The sequence below is a fragment of the Pseudorasbora parva genome, chromosome 11 (genome assembly GCF_024679245.1).
Source record: "Pseudorasbora parva isolate DD20220531a chromosome 11, ASM2467924v1, whole genome shotgun sequence".
NCBI lineage: Eukaryota > Metazoa > Chordata > Actinopteri > Cypriniformes > Gobionidae > Pseudorasbora > Pseudorasbora parva.
In genome coordinates, this window is record NC_090182.1 from 43,142,068 (window position 1) to 43,161,854 (window position 19,787).

Sequence of the window (19,787 nt, forward strand, 5' to 3'; positions counted from 1 at the left end):
GGACGTCACAAAGCTTTACAAGTGAAAGGTGATGTAAACACAGCCTTTACCCTTTGCTCTCTTTCAAAAGCTATTTTACACTTATTTTATCAATCTTTAAAATGTGTAGTCATTTAAAAGTTGATAAGTATTCATTACAATGAAGATAAACTCCCGTTTTACAGTTCTTGAAAAAAGGATGGGCCTCATTCTCTATCACAGTGACCAGAGTTCAATTAACCTGCTTAAAGATGTGTACTGCAGTAATAACGAAACTTGATAACAATAATGTCCGTCAAGTTAAGGCTGCTCATATTTCCATGCGGAATATCAAATCTCTTGCCATCATGTTTTATAGGACCAAAATGAGGACTGCAGAGTTATGTTCCTGCTTTCAGCGTTATTCTTGACATGTCCAAGAAAGATAGACAGGAAGATGAATGTATCTACTTAAGTATTAGATGGCCATGTCTGTGTTGTAGGCTTGATCTTGCCTCAGCTTGCTACACTTCCTCCTCCACCAATGAATCAGGATTCACTTCCTTGTCTTGTGGGAATGTTTTGTCATAGACCTGTCTCAGCCTGATTGATTCACACACTCCCCTCAGATGGGAAAATCCTGCTTCCGTTATTTCATTTTTTTGCTTTGATTTTCATGAAATATCCAAACTAGAACAGGTTTTGCGCTAGCTTTGTTTCTGCAGATTTTGTGGGGTTGGGGATTTCTCAGTGGGTCATGTGCTGGATAATCTTTGTGTAATTGCAAAAGCGCTCATGTCATAGCAGAATGCAGCTCACGAAGAGTTCTGCCGGGTAATGCTTTGTTTCAATGAGAGTTTGCAATCGGTAGTACTATATAAGATATTATCTTTTGGTTTTATTAGTATCATTCTGTTCCTCTGCTCTCTCCTTCATCCCATCTCACTCTTTCACTGGCCAAGCCCCCAACCAACAACTGGAAGGGAGAACAGCAAGAGGTTGAAGGTCAACGGATGTACCTTAACAGATGAGAAAATACACATTAATTACGTTGCAATAGCTGATGTCCGCTGGGCAGGATGACCTGATGGTTGAATCCAAAGGCCCTCCCCCTACCCTACGGAGCTGTGCTTACATTAAGCAGACTCAGTAAGCTAGTGTTCTGGTCCACCTCCAACAACAGCTGTCGAGAGAGATGGACAGAGTAAATCAAAGACACTGACATAGCATAAGACATCTTTCCCCATTTGGAGAAACAAGAATAGTGACCCATTCCTAATTGCAGTCATTTTCTTGATGAAGCAGAACATCAATGTTCCAGTCAAGGGACAAGCGTATACATTAAATCCCAATGGAAAACTCATCAGTTGGAGTTGTTTGGTTCGATAAGTGCCCCGGTATGTGAATCTTTCTGCTGGAGATCTGTTTTGTGATAATAAAGTTGCAGAGGGTCGGACACTCAGTGAAAACACTGACAGCATGTGGGCATGTGAGTTGGAGACCCCCAGCCGTGCCATACTGATGATAGATGAACGGCTTTGTTTTGATTGTCAAGGATTATCTGAGTCACATGGGATCATAATGTAGAGACTAAATGTGAGTTATCACTTCAAACGGCATCTTGTGAAGCTCACCTAATGGCCTGATTCAAGAGTCCTCTCTCCTGTTTCATCATCGCAGCGAAAGGGGTTATGAAGGAGCCAGTCATCGCAGAGGGAAATTTACACATCGAGCTCTTTTAGACTTTGATGTGAATGGGAGAAAAGATCATCTTTAGGGAGAAACTAATCTGTGAAGCCTCTTACGTAACAGAGTTATAAAAGAATCCATGATTCCCATCCTTGGTTGGAGTTAAAGTCACGTTTACATGCGATAATCTTCATCGGTGCAAATGTATTGTTGACCTTTCCAGAGATGCCACCATCTGCATTTATATTTAGCTCCATTTCCACAGCTTGGTGAGCACAAGGTGGAATGAAGTGAGTTGTAGCTGTTGTATAATCCCCATATGACTAACCACTGCAGCAAGGATTGGACCAATAGCATCTTTCAGAGAGAGGAAGCCAGCATACCCATCACCACCTGACTGTTCCTTTTTTTAAATACCATTCACAATCAGACAAATAGCCCTGTGCATTATTCAATTACCTACAGATTGAGCACCAAGGGAGTGTGCTTCTGTGATAAGATGTTAGGGTTATCAGCCCATGTCTCTTGGCTTCAAAGTGAAAGGGAAACGAAGAGAAAACGAGAGGCTAGGGGTCAGTCCCTTCCATCAATCTGCAGTTATCCTGTTGGGACCGGCTCAAAGCAACCAAGCATTTAGGTAATCACAGGCTATTGTGTGCAATTTATTTGCATAGCCAGTTATGCTAGATGTGTTTAAAGTGTGGGTCTGATGGTGGATAGTGGAAGACTGCAAGGGATCCTACAGCTCAGTTGTGAGCAAAGCGAAATTGGTGTGAATGTCACATGTGGAGAGAGACTCCCTTTCCACTGTTTAACCTTCCTTCAAGCTCTGCTCTGTTGATAATTCTTCATCGTGTAAATGTCAAGATATGCCCACGATGTCTCCAGATATGTCCCTGGGCTACCAAAGATTGCATAAGTGTATAAAAAACCCAGAAAACTATCTTTCTCCCATTCTTGCCTGCTTTTCCATCAGTTCCCTTTCTAAGGTGACAGTCTACTGAACTCATATAATGCCCTTCAAAAAGCACATTATTGCGTCTTTGTGATTTATAGAGATTTCCACTTTGATGGGGGTTCTTTCATGCGGCGCGCTCATACATGCTTGCGTGTGTGCATTTGCTTGTCTCCAAGAGCTTGCAATTCAAGGTCTTCCATCTCATTGAACAGGATCAATGTTTATGACTTTGATTGTTAAGCATTTCTCCAATATTTCTAAACGTGTTTGTGGAACAGTGCTGTCGGGATTAGAGCCATTTGTCCCTCTTGGTGCTCATGTCCATAAATCAGCATGTCTCAGGGGAGGCCGAGTAACGTAGCGCTGGGCCATACAAAGCGAGAATGGAGGAGCACTAGACTGCACATTGGTTCCAATACTAATCTGGCCTACTTTGGCTGGACGGCATCTGGCTGTGTGCTCAGCGTTTCAGCAGGTGGGCTATCAGCACAGACTATAGCTCAACCTCTCCCATGCCCTGATAACACTAGATCCTTCACAAAACAAAGACCCAGCTGAGACCCAAATTAACCCTGTCTGATGTTACTGTTTCAAAATAGTATGCACTTATCATGTATAGTGCTAAAATGTTTACCATGAATGGATCGTAAATAGTTTTGGATAAAGGCATCTGCCAAATAGATAATTGTTACAACACTGCCACTAAAACAAACTAGCAATCCAGTCCAGGAGGGTCTTGTTCCAGACACTTATATCCATTAGAAAGGAAACCCTTGTCTGGGAAATTTCATACTCATTAATTTTTAAATGCTTGGGTGGACAAGAGACAAGTGATGTAGCATGTAGCTGGCACCTTCTCTTGGCATGTTGGGACAGTGATTCTGTTAGATCCTGATCGACCATGATGGGCATCTCCTTCTGGTCTCTACCCCACAGCTGTCCAACACGGTGACAGTCCCATGTCAACAACTCTTTAAAGCAATCCAGCGTCTCAGCGTCACTACAAAACAGCACACTGCTCTCCGATGGTTTGCAACGATGGCATCAACCTTTCCTACCCATTTTGATAATAACTGCATGGTTAATTGCCACCTTCTTTCCTGCAAACGGACATGAGTGTAAATAGAGTATGCAGATGGGGAGAAGCCAGTTTGGTAAATGCATAATTTATGTTGAATTTAGGCACTTTTCACTCAGCCTAGTTCACAAACGCAGTACATCAGAATAGCAAGAAAATGTTGTTATGAAGGCAGAAATGGATGTGTCTTTGAAGACTCTGGTAGGTTTAGTGATGGAATGCCACACATGCGGCAGAGTACACACATGCTGTGATGACTAAGGCTCAGACACTCTCAAACCATTGCACATGGCCCCGCAGGTCAATCGCCCACAGACCCTAGACAGAAAAGGCCTCTATCCTTTGTTCAAAGCAAACCCTTGTTTTGATATGCACTAGAATAATGGGAAATTCCAGATAGTTCAGGTCAAATATAAAAGTGAGGATTTGAGGATTTTGGCTTTCACCTATTCCCAGAAGATGGATTGAGATTTCTAAAGCATCTTATTTTTCCCAATTTAACTTAAGGGACCTTTTCACACTAGCACTTTTGGTGCGCATCCAACCTCCATTGACGTCAGAGTCCGGTTTGTTGCGCTGACGCTTTGAAAACAAAATCAAAGATTCAAAAACCAAAATATAAGAGTGTGGTGAGCAAGCATTTTGCTGCCTTCTCCTGTGTTGTCATTGCCATGCGACAAGGGTAAACAGCTGCTGCATTGATGATGCAAACACACCACGATTCAGACCCAAATAATATATAATGTGAACATTTTAAATGGGGGGAGGGCAATCAAACTCAAGTTCAGACCAGGCAATCTAACCAAACATTTAAATCACCCTAAACCTGTGTTTCTCAAATGGGGGATCACAGTGTCTAGTCTGAAAGAAACAACATTAGCAACAAAAAAAAGAAAAGAAAGGTAGTTGTAAATGTTTTTCTGCTGAAAGTCTTTTATTTTTGATAGATGCAATAGGTGCAAAGGTGCAATAGGTGATTATCTACAGAAACATTCTTGTTATGCTGGTTGAAAGTCTCCTCGTATCCTGATAGCAATCACTATGTTAAACAGTCTAAATGTATTTTTATAAATATATATTGTCTGTGGAAGGTGTGGAGTGGGACCATAAAATGTCTGTTCAGTCATTGCATTCAGGCTGAATGAAATGATAGCCTATTCACACAGACATAACATCATCATACATCGTTCACGTACGCTATACAGACCGAGCGAGAATGGCAGGCAAACAGTTGTTTGTTCATTATTGTAGTATTGTTACTCACTGTACTGTAAAGTTTTCTTATTGATGAATGATACGTGGTGTAGGCTAATCTAATAATGTTGTCCCTGGTCAGCTCGTTTCTGGTCTGTGCGTTTTCATGTGTTTTGGAGGTTGCGTGGCTTTGGACGGCGATTTGCTGGGAGGGGATCGTATGCTTTCAATGCTAGCAGGCTAAAGTTAGCATTTCCCAGATCACCTATTGCACATTTAAGTAAAGAGTGTCCTAAGAAAAACATGTTGTCCTGATTTAGTATCTGTTGTCAGGCTATATGTCAGTGTAACTCTAACATTATTTTCATGAGGAAATAAAAAGTCTCTCACCTCAGAAAAAATAAGCATGTCCTGTCAGCCGTTACTGTGCTTTTTTTATCATTAAAAATACACACGTTTGATTTTGACAACAAACACATCGCTAATGCAGCTTTACAGTTAAAAACAGAATTATAATGAATCATTTCTGAACATTGACTCTCCGTCCTTATTTACTCTTTTCTCATGGTTTCTGGAAATAATTCATAAAAGTATAGAATATAATATACTTTTCTAATAAGGACTCATTTTAACGCAGTGTTGCAACACACCCCACCTGCACGACTGCAGGATTTACACCCGGCTCGTGTCTGCTGCTGGTAGATCAGGAGTAAAGGACGATCTCAAATGTTAAATAACAGATATAGGATTCAAATAATATCAGATTTGTCTTATTTTAAATAAACACAAAAAAACAGAGATGAAAAATAAACTTTAGTAAGAAATGTACTTTTGCTATGTTAAAATAAATGTTCAGTGATATCTTCCAAAAAAAAAGAAGTACATTTTGGTGCTATTTTTACTCTATATAGTTTTAATATGGCAACTACTAAATCCACAAAGTTTGGTCATCCTGGCATGTGTGAAAAGTGTTAAACCATGTGTGTTACAACTAACCACGCTCCCCTTCTTGGTGGAATTAGCAGACGTTCCTTAGGCGTCATGCGCTGCGAGTAAAAGCGTTCTCGAGTATAAATATGCAGCTATAATGCATGTAGGTGATTTTGAATTGGTATTTCATGTCGATATATAATGGTTACACACTTAAAACTTAATGTAGTGTTTATATCTTTGTAAGAGTGGTGAATCTAACTTTACCGTACTCCGAGAGCCCCCTAATGACCGGGAGCATTTCCGTAGTGTTGTGGCTTGATTTCTTTCTGTTGTGAACTAATGTTTGCTTTTTAAATTTTGTTGTGTTGTGCAATACTGGGCCACCGTAGATTAGTTCCCCTAAAAATAAAAATTCATCATGAATCATCATGTCATCTGAAGCTCAAACGTGCTGCGTACCATGAGAATGAGCTACAAAATCCAGCAGTGTGTGTACAGTACACGCATACCCCTCTGATGACGATATTCACTTCACGTGCACTGTACGCTGACCCTCGAGTACGAGTAAAAAGTGAAGTACACTTTGGCCTTAACACAAGAGAATGAAGCCTCATTGGTTCTTGCACATCAAAGACATTTTTGACAAAGACAAAACACATTTTGATGATAAGAACACGAAAATATATGTAATTCGCTGAATGGAAACATTTAGTTTTTTATATGTATGGTTGAAGGTTAACAATGTTTGGAAGATAAATGAGTTTAAATGATCTCCTTGATACATTCTTTGCATTATGAGACTTTTTAATGTTGTGATGGGAATGACATTTTGCAGTGCCAGTTTGCAAATAAATATAAAATACTCAAATTATAATTAAGCTCAGTCGTGGCCATTATTATATCCTTACATCAAAGCATGTAAACATTGTCTTGACATAATTCTAACAAAATTCAACTAAATTTCATTCATCAAAATGTAAGATGGCAAAATAGCCCCCAATTGAAGAATCACCCATATATATATATATATATATATATATATATATATATATATATATATATATATATATATATATATATATATATATATATATATATATTACTGGTTGGTAAGTAATGGTTGATGTAATTCTACACATTTGAAAAAGTCTGTATGTATCACTGACCATATTGCGCACAGGTAGTATTTCACACTTTATATTGGCATGCTTTCCCTATTCCTAATGTTTAAAATGAATATTTATGCGGGGAAATGGCATCAGCCTGCTCAAATTGTTTGCCACCTTTGCTCTTGAGTGTTTGTGTAAGATTGGACAATTTTCCTTTCAACTTTCACCTGTGCAATCACCCTTGTCTTTGCATCTAACCAACATGGCAAGAGTAAGCACTATGCATGGTCAGGCGCCAGCAATGGAAAAAGGAGTCATGTGACAAGCATGCACGTGTTTGCTCTTGGAAGCAAATCTCTAATGCAGCCTGCTTTACTCTACTCACCCCTTCTCCTACTACGCACAGAGACAGCAGGAGCCCCAGCCAATCACAGCGTGTTCTGCATTGCACTCTTTGCATATCTGTAGTGTCCTGGGCATTTCCTCCAATCACGACATGGCTTTTTTTGAACTATGCCTTGTGGTTCAGATTGCTTGTAACCGCTGCATAGACAGTGGCACATTGTGATTGTTCTACGAGTTAGACTTCACCCTTCAGGATATAATGAAGTCCCATATTTCTGTAGTTAAATGCTCCAGTAGTTCTGAATCAGGATCATGCTCTACTGAGGTGCTGATAGCATAACAGTGCTCAAGGTTAGAGTGAACATTCCCCATCAATCAGCAAAAGAACAGAGAACATGCAGAAGTACTGTACAAATTCATCTGTGTAATATCATTTTTTGGAACACAAACACACACACACATGCACGCACGCACGCACGCACGCACGCACACACACACACACACGCACACACACACTCCTTGTAATACCTGTGTCATACCCATCCTCACAGATGAGGATACACATTTGTGTCCTCATATGTCACAAAAACATGCCCACACACACACACACACACACGTTGGTCTATGTGGTTTACAGGGACTCTCCATAAGCGTAATAGGTTTTATACCGTACAAACCGTATTTTCTATCCCCTTACACTGCCCCTGCCCCTAAACCTACCCATCACAGGAAACATTCTGCATTTTTACTTTCTCAAAAAAACATCATTTAGTATGTTTTTAAGGCCATTTGAATTATGAGGACATTTGATATGTCCTCATAAACCACATTTATAGTGTAATACCAGTGTAATACCCATGTAGTTATACAAATTTGTGTCCTCATAAACCACATAAACAGGCTCACACACACACACACACACACACACACACACACACACACACAAACGCACACACACACACACACACACACACACACACACACACACACACACACACACACACACACACACACAAATTATTCTATAATTGGAGATACAAAAACTCTTTCCAGTATCTTATTGAAAACATTAAATTGTATTCAGGTTTTGCCAAATACAAGTTACTTTTTTCCTATTTCTTTTTTTTCTTTTAACAAAAATGTATTTTTTATAGTACTGTTGGTCAAAACTTTTTTACAAATTAGGCGAATATAACATTGGTAACAGAGTTTGACAGTAACAATATTGACAAATGTAAACCTTTTCCCAAAAAACATCTTAACATAAATGCTAAGAGCAAATGTCGCTACTGAGATCATGATTAAAAGGCGTGATAAATCAGTGATGCTTTTGGCTTTCCTTTTGATATTGTGGTGACAATTTTGAAGTTTTACCAAAATAATTTTTAGTGTAAGAACTTTTTAGATTAAAATATTTTCTTAGAGAGAGCACACATACCTTTCAGATCTTATCAGTGAGGGAAAGTGACATCATTTCCTGTATCTTATATGCGGGAGATAATTCCCCCAATTTAAAGGCAAAGAATGGTATGGTATCTTAACTGACACAAGATTTATGGGCAAACGTTTTTACAAGGTAATAATTTTTTTAAACAATTTCATTCTGTAGAATTCTGTAGGAAAATGTCTATTTAAAGCTTTTATACAATAAAGAAATTGAGAAAATAGAAATACTACCAGAAAAGTTGGTGGGGTAAGTGCTTTCTGGAAACCGTTGTTGGTATTTCAAATCACCAAACAAACACGCCCCTACCCCCAAAAGGGTCTCACCCCTATTTTGATAGCTCCACCCCACACATACGTAACCCAGGCAACGACTATGGCAGAATCTGTGTGTAACTAATCCAGGTCGAATATTCAATGAAAAAAGTCACCCCTTCCATCACAAAAACACAAACCGTTCTCATGAACAATTCGATAGATCACGAGCCGACAGTCCAGCTAATGACACATTACAATTATGACCAGATTAGAGTTACAGCGGTCACAAAAACACAAACAGTTCTCATTCAAGTCAATAACGTTAGTATACAATCTCGATAGTCCAGCTAACAACATATTACAATTATGACCGGATGGGTAATATAGATGAAAATAGGAAACAAACATACTATATTAGGAGTATAGTATCTTACCTGTCGGACACATTTTGTGAGCTGACGCTTGAAACCTTGAAACACTGAGGGGATTTAGATGCTCTGTACGGTGTGGAAATGAACTTTATCATCGCTGAAGTGAGCGACAATACGATCTCAAATGGACAAACAAGTGAACGTGACACACACACATATTCAAGTAAAAGCCAGCATATATTAGTTCTTTCTTGGCTAATGTCTGTCCTGTTTTGAATAATGACGCGCACTGGGCCCCTCACCATAGACACGCCCCTTACTGCTGATTGGCTACAAGTTTGTTATTCCACTCGGTCCCGAGTCCTTTATCTAAAATGGTTTTGAAATAACACTTCAATAACCCCACCTTTAAATATGTTGATTAAAATATTTTGAGAAAATATTATATCATTATGGCCTGTATCATCTTGTGATCCATGACAATAAGTAATAAATGATTAAAATGCTAATAAAAAATATATAACCATTTGAAAAAAGTAGAAAAAAATATATGACTTTAAACAACAAATGCACCTGCAATTATAGAATCACCTATATATATATATGTGTGTGTGTAATATATGATTACGTCATTTAAGTTAGTTATATGGTACTTGGCAAATAATGAATAATCCAAGGCTAGCTGTGTATTTTAATGCACAACATGGAGGCAAAGAACCACCCGACAGAGCATTAATATAGAACGGTAATTAAACTGGCTGAAAATGAAATGGCTTTTTATGCACACCTTCCAGCCAATCCGAATGCAGTATTCAGATAGACCATGGAATATTTTGAATATATTTAAAGCTGCAGTCCGTAACTTTTTGCTGTCTAGTGGTTAATAAACAGAACTTCATGCATCTTGCGGAAGAACATTGCAGCCGGAGCTACTTCTCTCTGTTTATGTCTATGGCGGATCACGCAGGGACTGTGCTCCTCCGCAGCGGTACCTACCAGTCTGGCCTGAAATAGTCCCAATATAAACACTTATTATAAGTGTACCATAATGATTCAGGGTAAGACAAAAACACGGTTTGGAAAATGGATTCATGTTGTACATTCTCATTACACATGAACACAAAAAAAGTTACGGACAGCAGCTTTAATATAAAGAAATGGATAATGCATTGGATATTCTGTAGCTGACACTAGTATTCCTAAGTAATGGAGTATATTGACAAGACTGGATAAACTGCATTTTTGTATCTTTGCAGTGGTGTTTGAAGTGCAGCATCATTTCAGCAGGATGTTTGCTGTGACACGTCTGGCCAGCTGATAATCGTTCTCCACATAAGGTGTGAGTATGGCCCATTTGTTTACGTGGACTGTTAGGAGACCAAAATAGCTCAGTCAGAACAGAATTAAGTGTGTTTGATGTTGTCTTCAGAAATTACATGCTGTCAGGAAACATACTGACATACTGCCAGCATTTTCTTTTCCAAGGGTTTTCAAAGTATTTATTTGGATTAAAAAAAAACAACTGATCCCTGAAATGCAGATTTCAAGTAAACATTAATGGCATGAGAAGGCCAATGCAGGATGCAGTTAAAATTGACGGTACAGAATATACTTCATAATGAACATCTAGTGCATGTATTAAAGGGATAGTTCACCCAAAAATGTAAAATGCTTCCCCCCAGGGCATCCAAGATATAGGTCTGTTTCTTCATAACACAAATGAAGATTTTTATCTCCAACTGTTAGAGTCCGTCATATAATATATTGTGAAAGGTAGCATGCATCTATGAGAGTAAAAAAAACATGCACAGACAAATCCACATTAAACCCTGCGGCTCGTGACGACACATTGATGTCTTAAGACACAAAATGATCGGTTTGTACGAGAAACCGAACAGTATTTATATAACTTTTTTCCTCTAATACACCACTATGTCCAACAGCCTTAAGCATCAGTCGCAGTGTTGGATTTGTTTGTGCATTATTATTTTTTTACTCTCATAGATTTTGCTACCATTCACATGCATTTTACCACTGCAGACTGCAACCTTCATTTGTGTTCTCCTGAAGAAACAAAGTCAGGGCATGTATTAGATGCCCTGAGGATAAGCAAATTTTGATTTTTGGGTGAACTATCCCTTTAAGTCAGTCTACTGTGGATTCCCCAGCAGGGCATTTCACAACTTTAGGACTCTGAAAGTGTTATTCTGAAATTGAACGCAATGTTCCAATATGACAATCTTCATAAATGTGTTGTAACAGCCCTTGGTGCATAAGCAAGTGTGCTGTTTGATTTATCTCCTCTCAGTCCCCTGTCCATCCACAGGGAAGCCCCATTAAATCACCTTCCAGTCATAAAGCATGGTGAGAGATGACTGCATATGCATAGACTCTAACACCTGCAACATGCTGTCCCACTGAAACATGAAAAAAAAAATGTCATGCATGCTTCAGTGTCGGAAAACAATGTGTGAATTCTATTGATTGCTGTCCCTGGACAACTACAGCTGAAGGCACAATGTAGTTGACCTCCATACATCAGGGCATAATCAATAAAATGATATGACTGATGAAATGGACTCTTCCCTTAAATGATAACTCCAGCAGACTACAAACTCCTCCAGCCTGACAGCTGTCAGAGACTTCTTCCAGACGCTCAGGGCTGTCAAATCCCTCCCGTGACCTTTCACACGCTTATGGAAGGTGGGCTTGTTGGCTTAAGTAACCATAGTCCCCCTCTAAATCTAGCCTTAAATGTCACTGAACGTTTGGTTTTGGTTGCATCTGTTGCCACATTTGTTATAATGTCTTTTTTGCTCTTAAGAATTAGCACAAACCCACGTTTTATCGATCAAACGTCTAAGACCATAAGATTTTTTGTTGTTGTTTTCAAACAGGCTTGGTTGGAATCAAACTTTTGCTCTGACCTCAAACATTCAAACAGCATGTGTTTGGTCGATATAGCCGGCTAGTCAGCACACAGTTCAATAGACTGATGGGGCCTTGGGGTAATTTCTGATTTGATTGAGAAGTTGTTATAGTCCTTTGAGGGTTTGTTAATTCAAGATTTATTGGTTTACATGCCTTGTAAACAGTTAGTCTTAATATCTATAAGATTGATATGTTAGTATATGGCAGTTTACTCTTAGTCTTCTCTTGACTAAGAGTGAAGATTCGGATTTCATGATAAAGTATTAGGGTTACTTGAAGCTTCCAAAATTCAAATCATAGAGAAAGCCTGTGAGTGATTGTAGGAAAACTGCACTTGACAAGAGCGGCCAATCAATGAGTCTACTGATTATGCGGTAATTACCCTAATTGTTTACATAGATTTTAATGTGTTACTTGTATATCAAACTTTATCGCATAAGCGTTGATTCTGATTTGGGACCAAGCTCAGCAGTTCATCTTTTTATCTATAATATTAATTTCATGATTTTATTTATTGTAGTACTAGGGTCAAAGATAAGTGTCTCAGCATAAAAAGTCCAAAGACTCTCTAGTACAGTTAAATAATAATAAAGCATACTGCCAATATTACCACTGGACCGTGGCCAGTTTATGTAATGATTAATTAAATTTTAATGGTTGAGACGCTAATTGTTAAATCAAACAAGCACTCTAAATTCACCAAAATTTCAAATATTAATGATCTGTCTTTAGAGTTTGGAGCTGATACAAATTATTTTGCTGTTAACAGACCAACCAATCATGCACTGAAATAAATATTTTTACTGCTTGCTTAAATTGCTTAGTTAAAGGAACTGTATGTAAGAAATGTATTTCAATGAATCATAAAATGGCTCTGATATGTCACTAAACATTAAGAAATCATGGTAATTTCAAATACTTATATCACTGACTACAGTAGTCCGGCCAGGATATTGTCTTTTAAAAGTTGTTTTTGCAGCCCTTAGCTGATGTTGATGTTGACATGTTGAGTTTTGGCCTGAAGCTCCGCCCTCCACCTATCGACCAATCACGAAGTCAGTAGTGTTTCTGCATCCGGGTTGCCAGATCTGCTCTAGTTACCACAGCTGCAGATCTACACACGTTCCTGCTGATCCTGCAGCCAATCTGGCAACCTCGAGTCAGGGGGAGGGGGAGAGGGAGAGGGGATACACCCAAGGGGGTAATCTAGCGCTCGGAAAGCGTTCCACCCATAGGGGCGGCCATTGCTAACCAAGCCATCACCTGCTGTTAGCATCCCATTGACTCCCATTCATTTTTGAGTCACTTTGACAGTGAATAACTTTACATGTGAGGCGTTTAAAGACTCCATTTGTCCATTGTTTATTTCTTAAGAAACACGACAATGCATAAAAGGCTCCATTACCTTGTATCTTACACTATCGCCCCGCAGAAGCTGTTTTTGTAAAAATAGGCTAACGATTGCTCATAACCAACGCGACTCTGTCGCACAGTTGAGAAATTACCGTATAGACCTGAGGAGACGCTCGCAGGCAATCTTTTACTGTCTATGAGACAGTCGGGGGGGGAAGTGGAGACATAAAGTCTGATAAAGTCAAGGGAGAAGAATGAGGAGAAGCCCATAGTGAGCCAAAAGCAACGGGACAAAACATTTAAACAACGGGATTCAGATTTCACTTTCCACAACTACTAGAAGACCTACAGCTGTCAGACAGGAGGCTCACGTCACATCTACGTCGTCAAGCTCAGTCTGAGCCTGCGCAGTTCACTCAGCCATCAGGAAATAAGTGCTCCTTTACTGACCTCACTTTCCGCCGTTGAAGTCAATGGGATAGCTCTGTCCATTTCTTTTACTGTCTATGGATACACCGCTCTACAGCCATTTGAACGTGATTGCAGTACCAGTTGTGGCCACAATATTACATACACTTCCTTAAAAATGAGCTAAAGCAACACAATTGCTATACATTTTGTCCTATCTAAAAGGGTTACTTCAGTGATTAGAATATGGCTTTGTATCAATAGAAACCCTTGAGTATATTCGAATGATAGTGCCCAGTCTAAAAAGCACCAAATTCAAAAATAATGTCACATTTCTACTACATTAATGACCCAGTTTTAATACAGATTCATCTTCCCAGTGCTGAAGTACCCTTTTAAATTGATTGTGTTCAATCCACTTAACAAATAACTATAAAATGTTATTTTATGTTTTTTTTTTTTTTTTGCAAGATGCGAAAGGAGATTTGATTGTGTTTAATAGCGTTTAATATTCAATTATGGAAACAATTTAAATTACAGTGGGTTACCATTGTGGAGAAGAGTGCAGCATTTAATTAGGCTGTGGACTAAACAGCTATTATCTTAATGGCTTTGCTGAAGAAGCTTTTAAGCATTTAAGATGCAAATGTGTGCTAATGCTAGCTAAAAGTTTGTCAAGCTAGTGCAGCACTGTAATTCAGATGTGTAATATTAAAATATATGAAATTGAAGTGGATGAATGAATATATGAAATTAAATGCCTGAATCATGTCAGGTACCATATAAAAATCACTTTGGGGCTACTTAATTGGGTCACTTTAAAACGTATTAATTCTATGATGTTGAAGTTACATACATTAACAAATTATGTTTGTTAAACGTAATTAATTAATGTGGGACCAAAGCATACAATTAAATCATGTAAATCCAACACACTTTTTTCTCTCTCAGTGTGGTTATTGGCTAATGCTGAGGTCTTTGGGCCCCAAAATGTTATGTCGTGTAGGTAGGCTACTGCACTGTGCATGCATTTATATTAAAGGATGCAACCACATACATCCAAATTTGGTGGGATGTAATCGCTAAGATATTCACAAGGCTGACATGGACTTTAGACATAACAAACTAGCATCATAAATGAGTCATAACACTCTAATGTAGGCAGCAAAAACAGCTTCTGTTGCAGTTAGGAACATGCATCCTGCTCCCAGTGCCTGCATCCTTCTTCAGCCACCAACCCGTGTTTAACTCGCCCGCACCTTCCAATAATTCAAGTTTCAGCTGTTTTATTTAATCCAGCAATGATTAGGAAGCACTGAGAGACCTCGGGACACTGCCCTCGGTCGGTTAGAGATCCTCACTGCATGCGGGAAGAGCAGTATAGCAGCGCTCTCTGGCTCCTCTCCTCTCATTCTCTAGAAGATGGCGGACTGCGCTTCACTGTTAGATGAGGAGCTCTCTTCATTCGTCTTCAATTACTTGACTGAAAACTCCGGAAGCCAGGTACGCCATGCACAATTGCTGATAGAACGGAATCGTGGCTCTTATTCCCCGGGTGTATTTGTGCATGTTACTGACTGTGGCGCGATATACTTCCATCATTTCATCGATGCTGTCAGAGCGTCTCAGCCGGCGTCTGGAGTCCCTGACGTCTGCGCTTCACGTGGAGTTCACAGGAAATAATGCATATATGCGAAAAGTGTCTTATAGGCGAATAATGTACACATAATCGTTCTTCTCAAGTCTGCTTTCGAGGATTAGCGATTAGGGGGAGGTTAATGACTTCACAAGTGTATTAGAACAAGTTCAAATGTGTTCGTCAGTTTGCCAAAAATCACACCAATTTCCCGGTCTCTGTGTGTGTGAGTGTGTGACACGTGGGAGCTCTGGTGAACTTGACTTTTTGGTTTCTTGATGGGATCTCGTAGTTTTTATAAGGAAAGCGCGTTGATTTAATTCCATGAGTTGTAAGAGATGGAAAGTAGGCTGAACACTGATCAGGAGAACTGTTGTTTATATTCAGACTTTTTTTTGTTGTCTATGCATCACATGTAGCCTATTTTTTGTCTATAGATAGGCTACTGCTAATATCAATGCAATTAGGCTATTTACAGGATACAATTCGATAATCGCATGGTATATTCATAACTGATCCGTATAATTGTACACAATATTATGCAATAAAAATTCAAGTATAAAGTTGAGAAACTAATACGCAGCACTGTAGGCCTATACAAACTGTTTAAAAATATATAGGCTAGTGTAGTGTAGAGATCGGAACTCTTTTTTGACATACGTATTGTTTTCGTAAGCGTTTGCGTAACTCTTACAAAACAGAGCTGGATGCCATTTAGGTAAGCTAGTCAAACGACCCGTGCGTCATGTGCCGGTATATGTGCTGTCGATATTAATAAATAAACGCTGTGCATTTAGCACTTTCGTGCTCGTCATGTCAAACAGGCTGTTGTCGCATTGCAAAGTGTTTATTTATAGATACAATACACGTAGAATAGGGAGTTACAATACAACGCCTAGAATGCTAATTTTGATACTTTTACGTTATGTCACGGACAGCCGACGCTTAGAGATGTTTAGACATGCATGATGCGCAGAATACATTCATTAATGCATCTTCAATTCTGAAAGTGGCACGTGTTGTTAACGTAGGCTTTGATATTCAATTCGTGAGTTAAATCGTGCATGTTTACAAATCGCGCGCTATACTGTGTGTCAGGTGTCACTGCAAAGCGACGGCCCCTTAAAACATTTGAACGCAGAGAGAAAGCGCTCGGTGGTGTTTGTCCTGTCCTTGTGTCAGCGGGAATAGTGTAAGCGCTGTAAATGTGCTCATTTCGGATTATTGGGTTGAGCGCGCAGTCTGGCCAGTGTAATAGTACTCCATCCTCGTGACTGGAGTTACAGAACACAGTTACTGCAGTCATGTGCTCGCCGCCGTTAGACGTAGTAGAACGAGAGAGGGGCGGGGCCACTGACGCGCGTCCACGACAGCCACACACTCCCTCCTCGGGCGTGCATGTGACTGACTGACTGACTGCCGCTGCCGCTGCGCAAAGTGGAGCAGTTCAGATCACGACTAATAATTCACCATCCACTCGGAAGATCTGAAGAGCGTTAGCTTCACGCCTTTTTGATTTATAAACACTATTTGTATTCTTGTAGATGTGTGATTTCACGCTGTAACGTATAACTAAATTGGATTTAGGCTTTATTTTTAATCTTCAAAATTCTCTGTCCAGTAGCCTACAATTTTTTTCTGTTCTGAACTATGTAGAGAAAATGTGAAATGCCTGCTCCCACTGCTTCTTAATGGGTAATAATAATTCAAATAATATAAGAGTATTATTTACTTTGACATAAATTATTATAGGCTATGCAATTAAGCTATCACAATTGACTAATCCCGAGAGACATATTAATTTGCAATAATGGCCAGTTGAACATATGTTGTCGTGTATATTACATGGCTGCTTAAAATTATGTATCATGTTGATTTAAGATGATTAATAATATGAACCTAGAGAAGCTGTATTGCCAGAGTCAGCATTCAAATATGCACACATAGTACTATATCGGAATAATAGCACACAATTTTTTTTGTTGATAGTATTTAAATTCATCCAAGTGCAAACATTATGATGATGAAGGTGCTTATAATCTCAAAATGGCCCAATATTAGCCGGTTTACCAGCCTGGCAGATATGTACGGTCTATCTATCATTGACCATATTGGAAAAAAGTCCTTAGAATATAGTGAATATATTTACTTTTATATAAATTAGCCTATTATAGACTATGCTGATTAGCTATCATAAGCGAGTATTCCTCAGAGCCACATATTAATTTGCAATAATGACCAGTTGACCGTATGTTGTCACGCACATTACATGGCTCCTTTAAATATTGATTTGAAATGATTTATCATGTGATTTAAGATGAATAGAAGATTAATATGATTCCGTAAGTGGGGTTGCCAGAGACAACATTTAAATATGCACATAGGCCTACAGTATATTGGAATAATAACACACAATTTGTTTTTGATAGTTTACTTTAAATTAATCCAAAAAAGTGCTAAACATTATCCAAGATTAAACATTATGATGATGCTGATGCTGAAAATGGCCCAATATCAGATGATTTTTCGGCCTGGTAGATGTCTAGGTCTATCATTGATGCTATAGGGGGAAAAAAAGACCTTCAGATCATTCCAGTTTGTTTCTCCGCCTCACTGCATCCTTATACTCTGCTGTTGACATTTACACATTCACTGCATAAAATTGTGGAACATTTTAAGGTTTTGAAACACATTATACTGCACCAGTTCTCAGGCAAGCTCGCAGTTGTCGTGATGTGCGGCACTGCAGTACTATGTGTTCAGCTTCCGTGATATGGGCTGAGTCACCTAACTTGACAGAGTCAGGCAAATGTATTTACACCATGAAATGACTCCCCCCACTCACCAGCTTGTGTCAGTCAGCTGTGCCTCCCCTCATTTCCACTCATAATTATATGCTCATTTAAAATCATAAATATGCAGGGGTTGACATGCTCTTTACAGTGAGGTTAGACAATTGGCTCTTTGACTGCTTGTTTACTGAATCATTTTCTCTATCATTCGCCTTATCGCTGTTGAAGTTGAACCATAAAATCAAATCAGCGGCAATGAAATGATGTTTCAGATGTTCTGGTAGGAGTTTGCTGGTTCGAATTCACTTGACATCTGATTTGAAGAAACTGCACATTTTTAGTCTATTCATTTAAAATCCACTGAGAGAGAGAGAGAGTAAAATGAGATACCATAAAACATCACAGGAATATAATTTGATTTGGTTCTCACATAAAGGCTTTAGCTCTGTATGTAGCTCAATAAATTGGCTGCAGTCTCTTGATCGTCAGTTTGTGTTTTGCTCTTTTCAATTACTTTACAGAACTGTCTGTTGCCCTGCTCAGAGCACACTTGTATTTATTAGTAAGGCTGTTTCCTCTCTTGAAGCCCCAGAGGTCCTTCATCTGACTCCTCCATCTCTCTTTGGGGACGTGAGGAAGTCTGGGAATGCTCTGTAACAGATCAATGTCAATTTTGGACTGAAAGGGTATAGGCTGTGGAAACACGGGTCCTTGATATCAATAATGTACCCATACTACTAATCCATCATCAGCTAAGAGCTCAACTGGCCTCAAAGGTTAGAAACCCTTTCATTGAGTTGTCTGGTAATATGGGACCAAGGACAGGATGTATGGAGAATGCTATTTTCCGTAACTATAATTCTCTTGTCTGCTGTAACATTAACTCTCTTTTATAGATTATCTAGAGGACGAGCTATAGATGTGCATTCACTTCAGTGTGTTCTGTAAATGACGCTTGTGTCCATTACGTTAGCATTTATTTACACTGTTCTGCTGTAATGATTGTTTAATGTACCCATATTATGCTCCTTAATGTCTCCAACAGCAGGTTTACATGCATCAAAGGTCAAAAAACTGTTTAATTGTCACATACTATACATGGCACATCGCCACATTTTTCAATGATTCTCAAACAACTTTACGGATGAATCAGTCTCTCAGTGATTGTACACACTGCAAAGACAGTAAAGAGGATGACGATTTATCCATGTCAATCCGAATGCGAGTCCGATGATGAAACATTGGAAGAACTAGTTATTCATCCCGAACCTCCATCAGAAGGACAACATGAGCAAGACATGTTTTAGTGATACGTTACTCATTTTGAGTTA

General features: G+C 39.0%; 2 protein-coding genes across 3 annotated transcripts in view; both read left to right on the top strand.

Annotated features, from left to right (window-relative positions):
* Window positions 1–10,695, top strand: part of arhgef37 (Rho guanine nucleotide exchange factor (GEF) 37) — a 79,361-nt gene extending 68,666 nt beyond the window's left edge. The window contains exon 14 of the transcript XR_010908413.1: window positions 10,593–10,695. The gene's annotated coding sequence lies outside the window, so the exon portion shown is untranslated. The remainder of the gene's footprint in view (window positions 1–10,592) is intronic.
* A 4,669-nt stretch (window positions 10,696–15,364) lies between these two features.
* Window positions 15,365–19,787, top strand: part of ppargc1b (peroxisome proliferator-activated receptor gamma, coactivator 1 beta) — a 52,578-nt gene continuing 48,155 nt past the window's right edge. Inside the window, exon 1 of one of the 2 annotated variants that reach the window (XM_067458032.1) lies at window positions 15,365–15,531. In XM_067458032.1, coding sequence (XP_067314133.1) covers window positions 15,451–15,531 — 81 coding nt within the window. In that variant the 5' untranslated portion in view covers window positions 15,365–15,450. The remainder of the gene's footprint in view (window positions 15,532–19,787) is intronic. The other variant, XM_067458031.1, reaches the window with a different exon arrangement.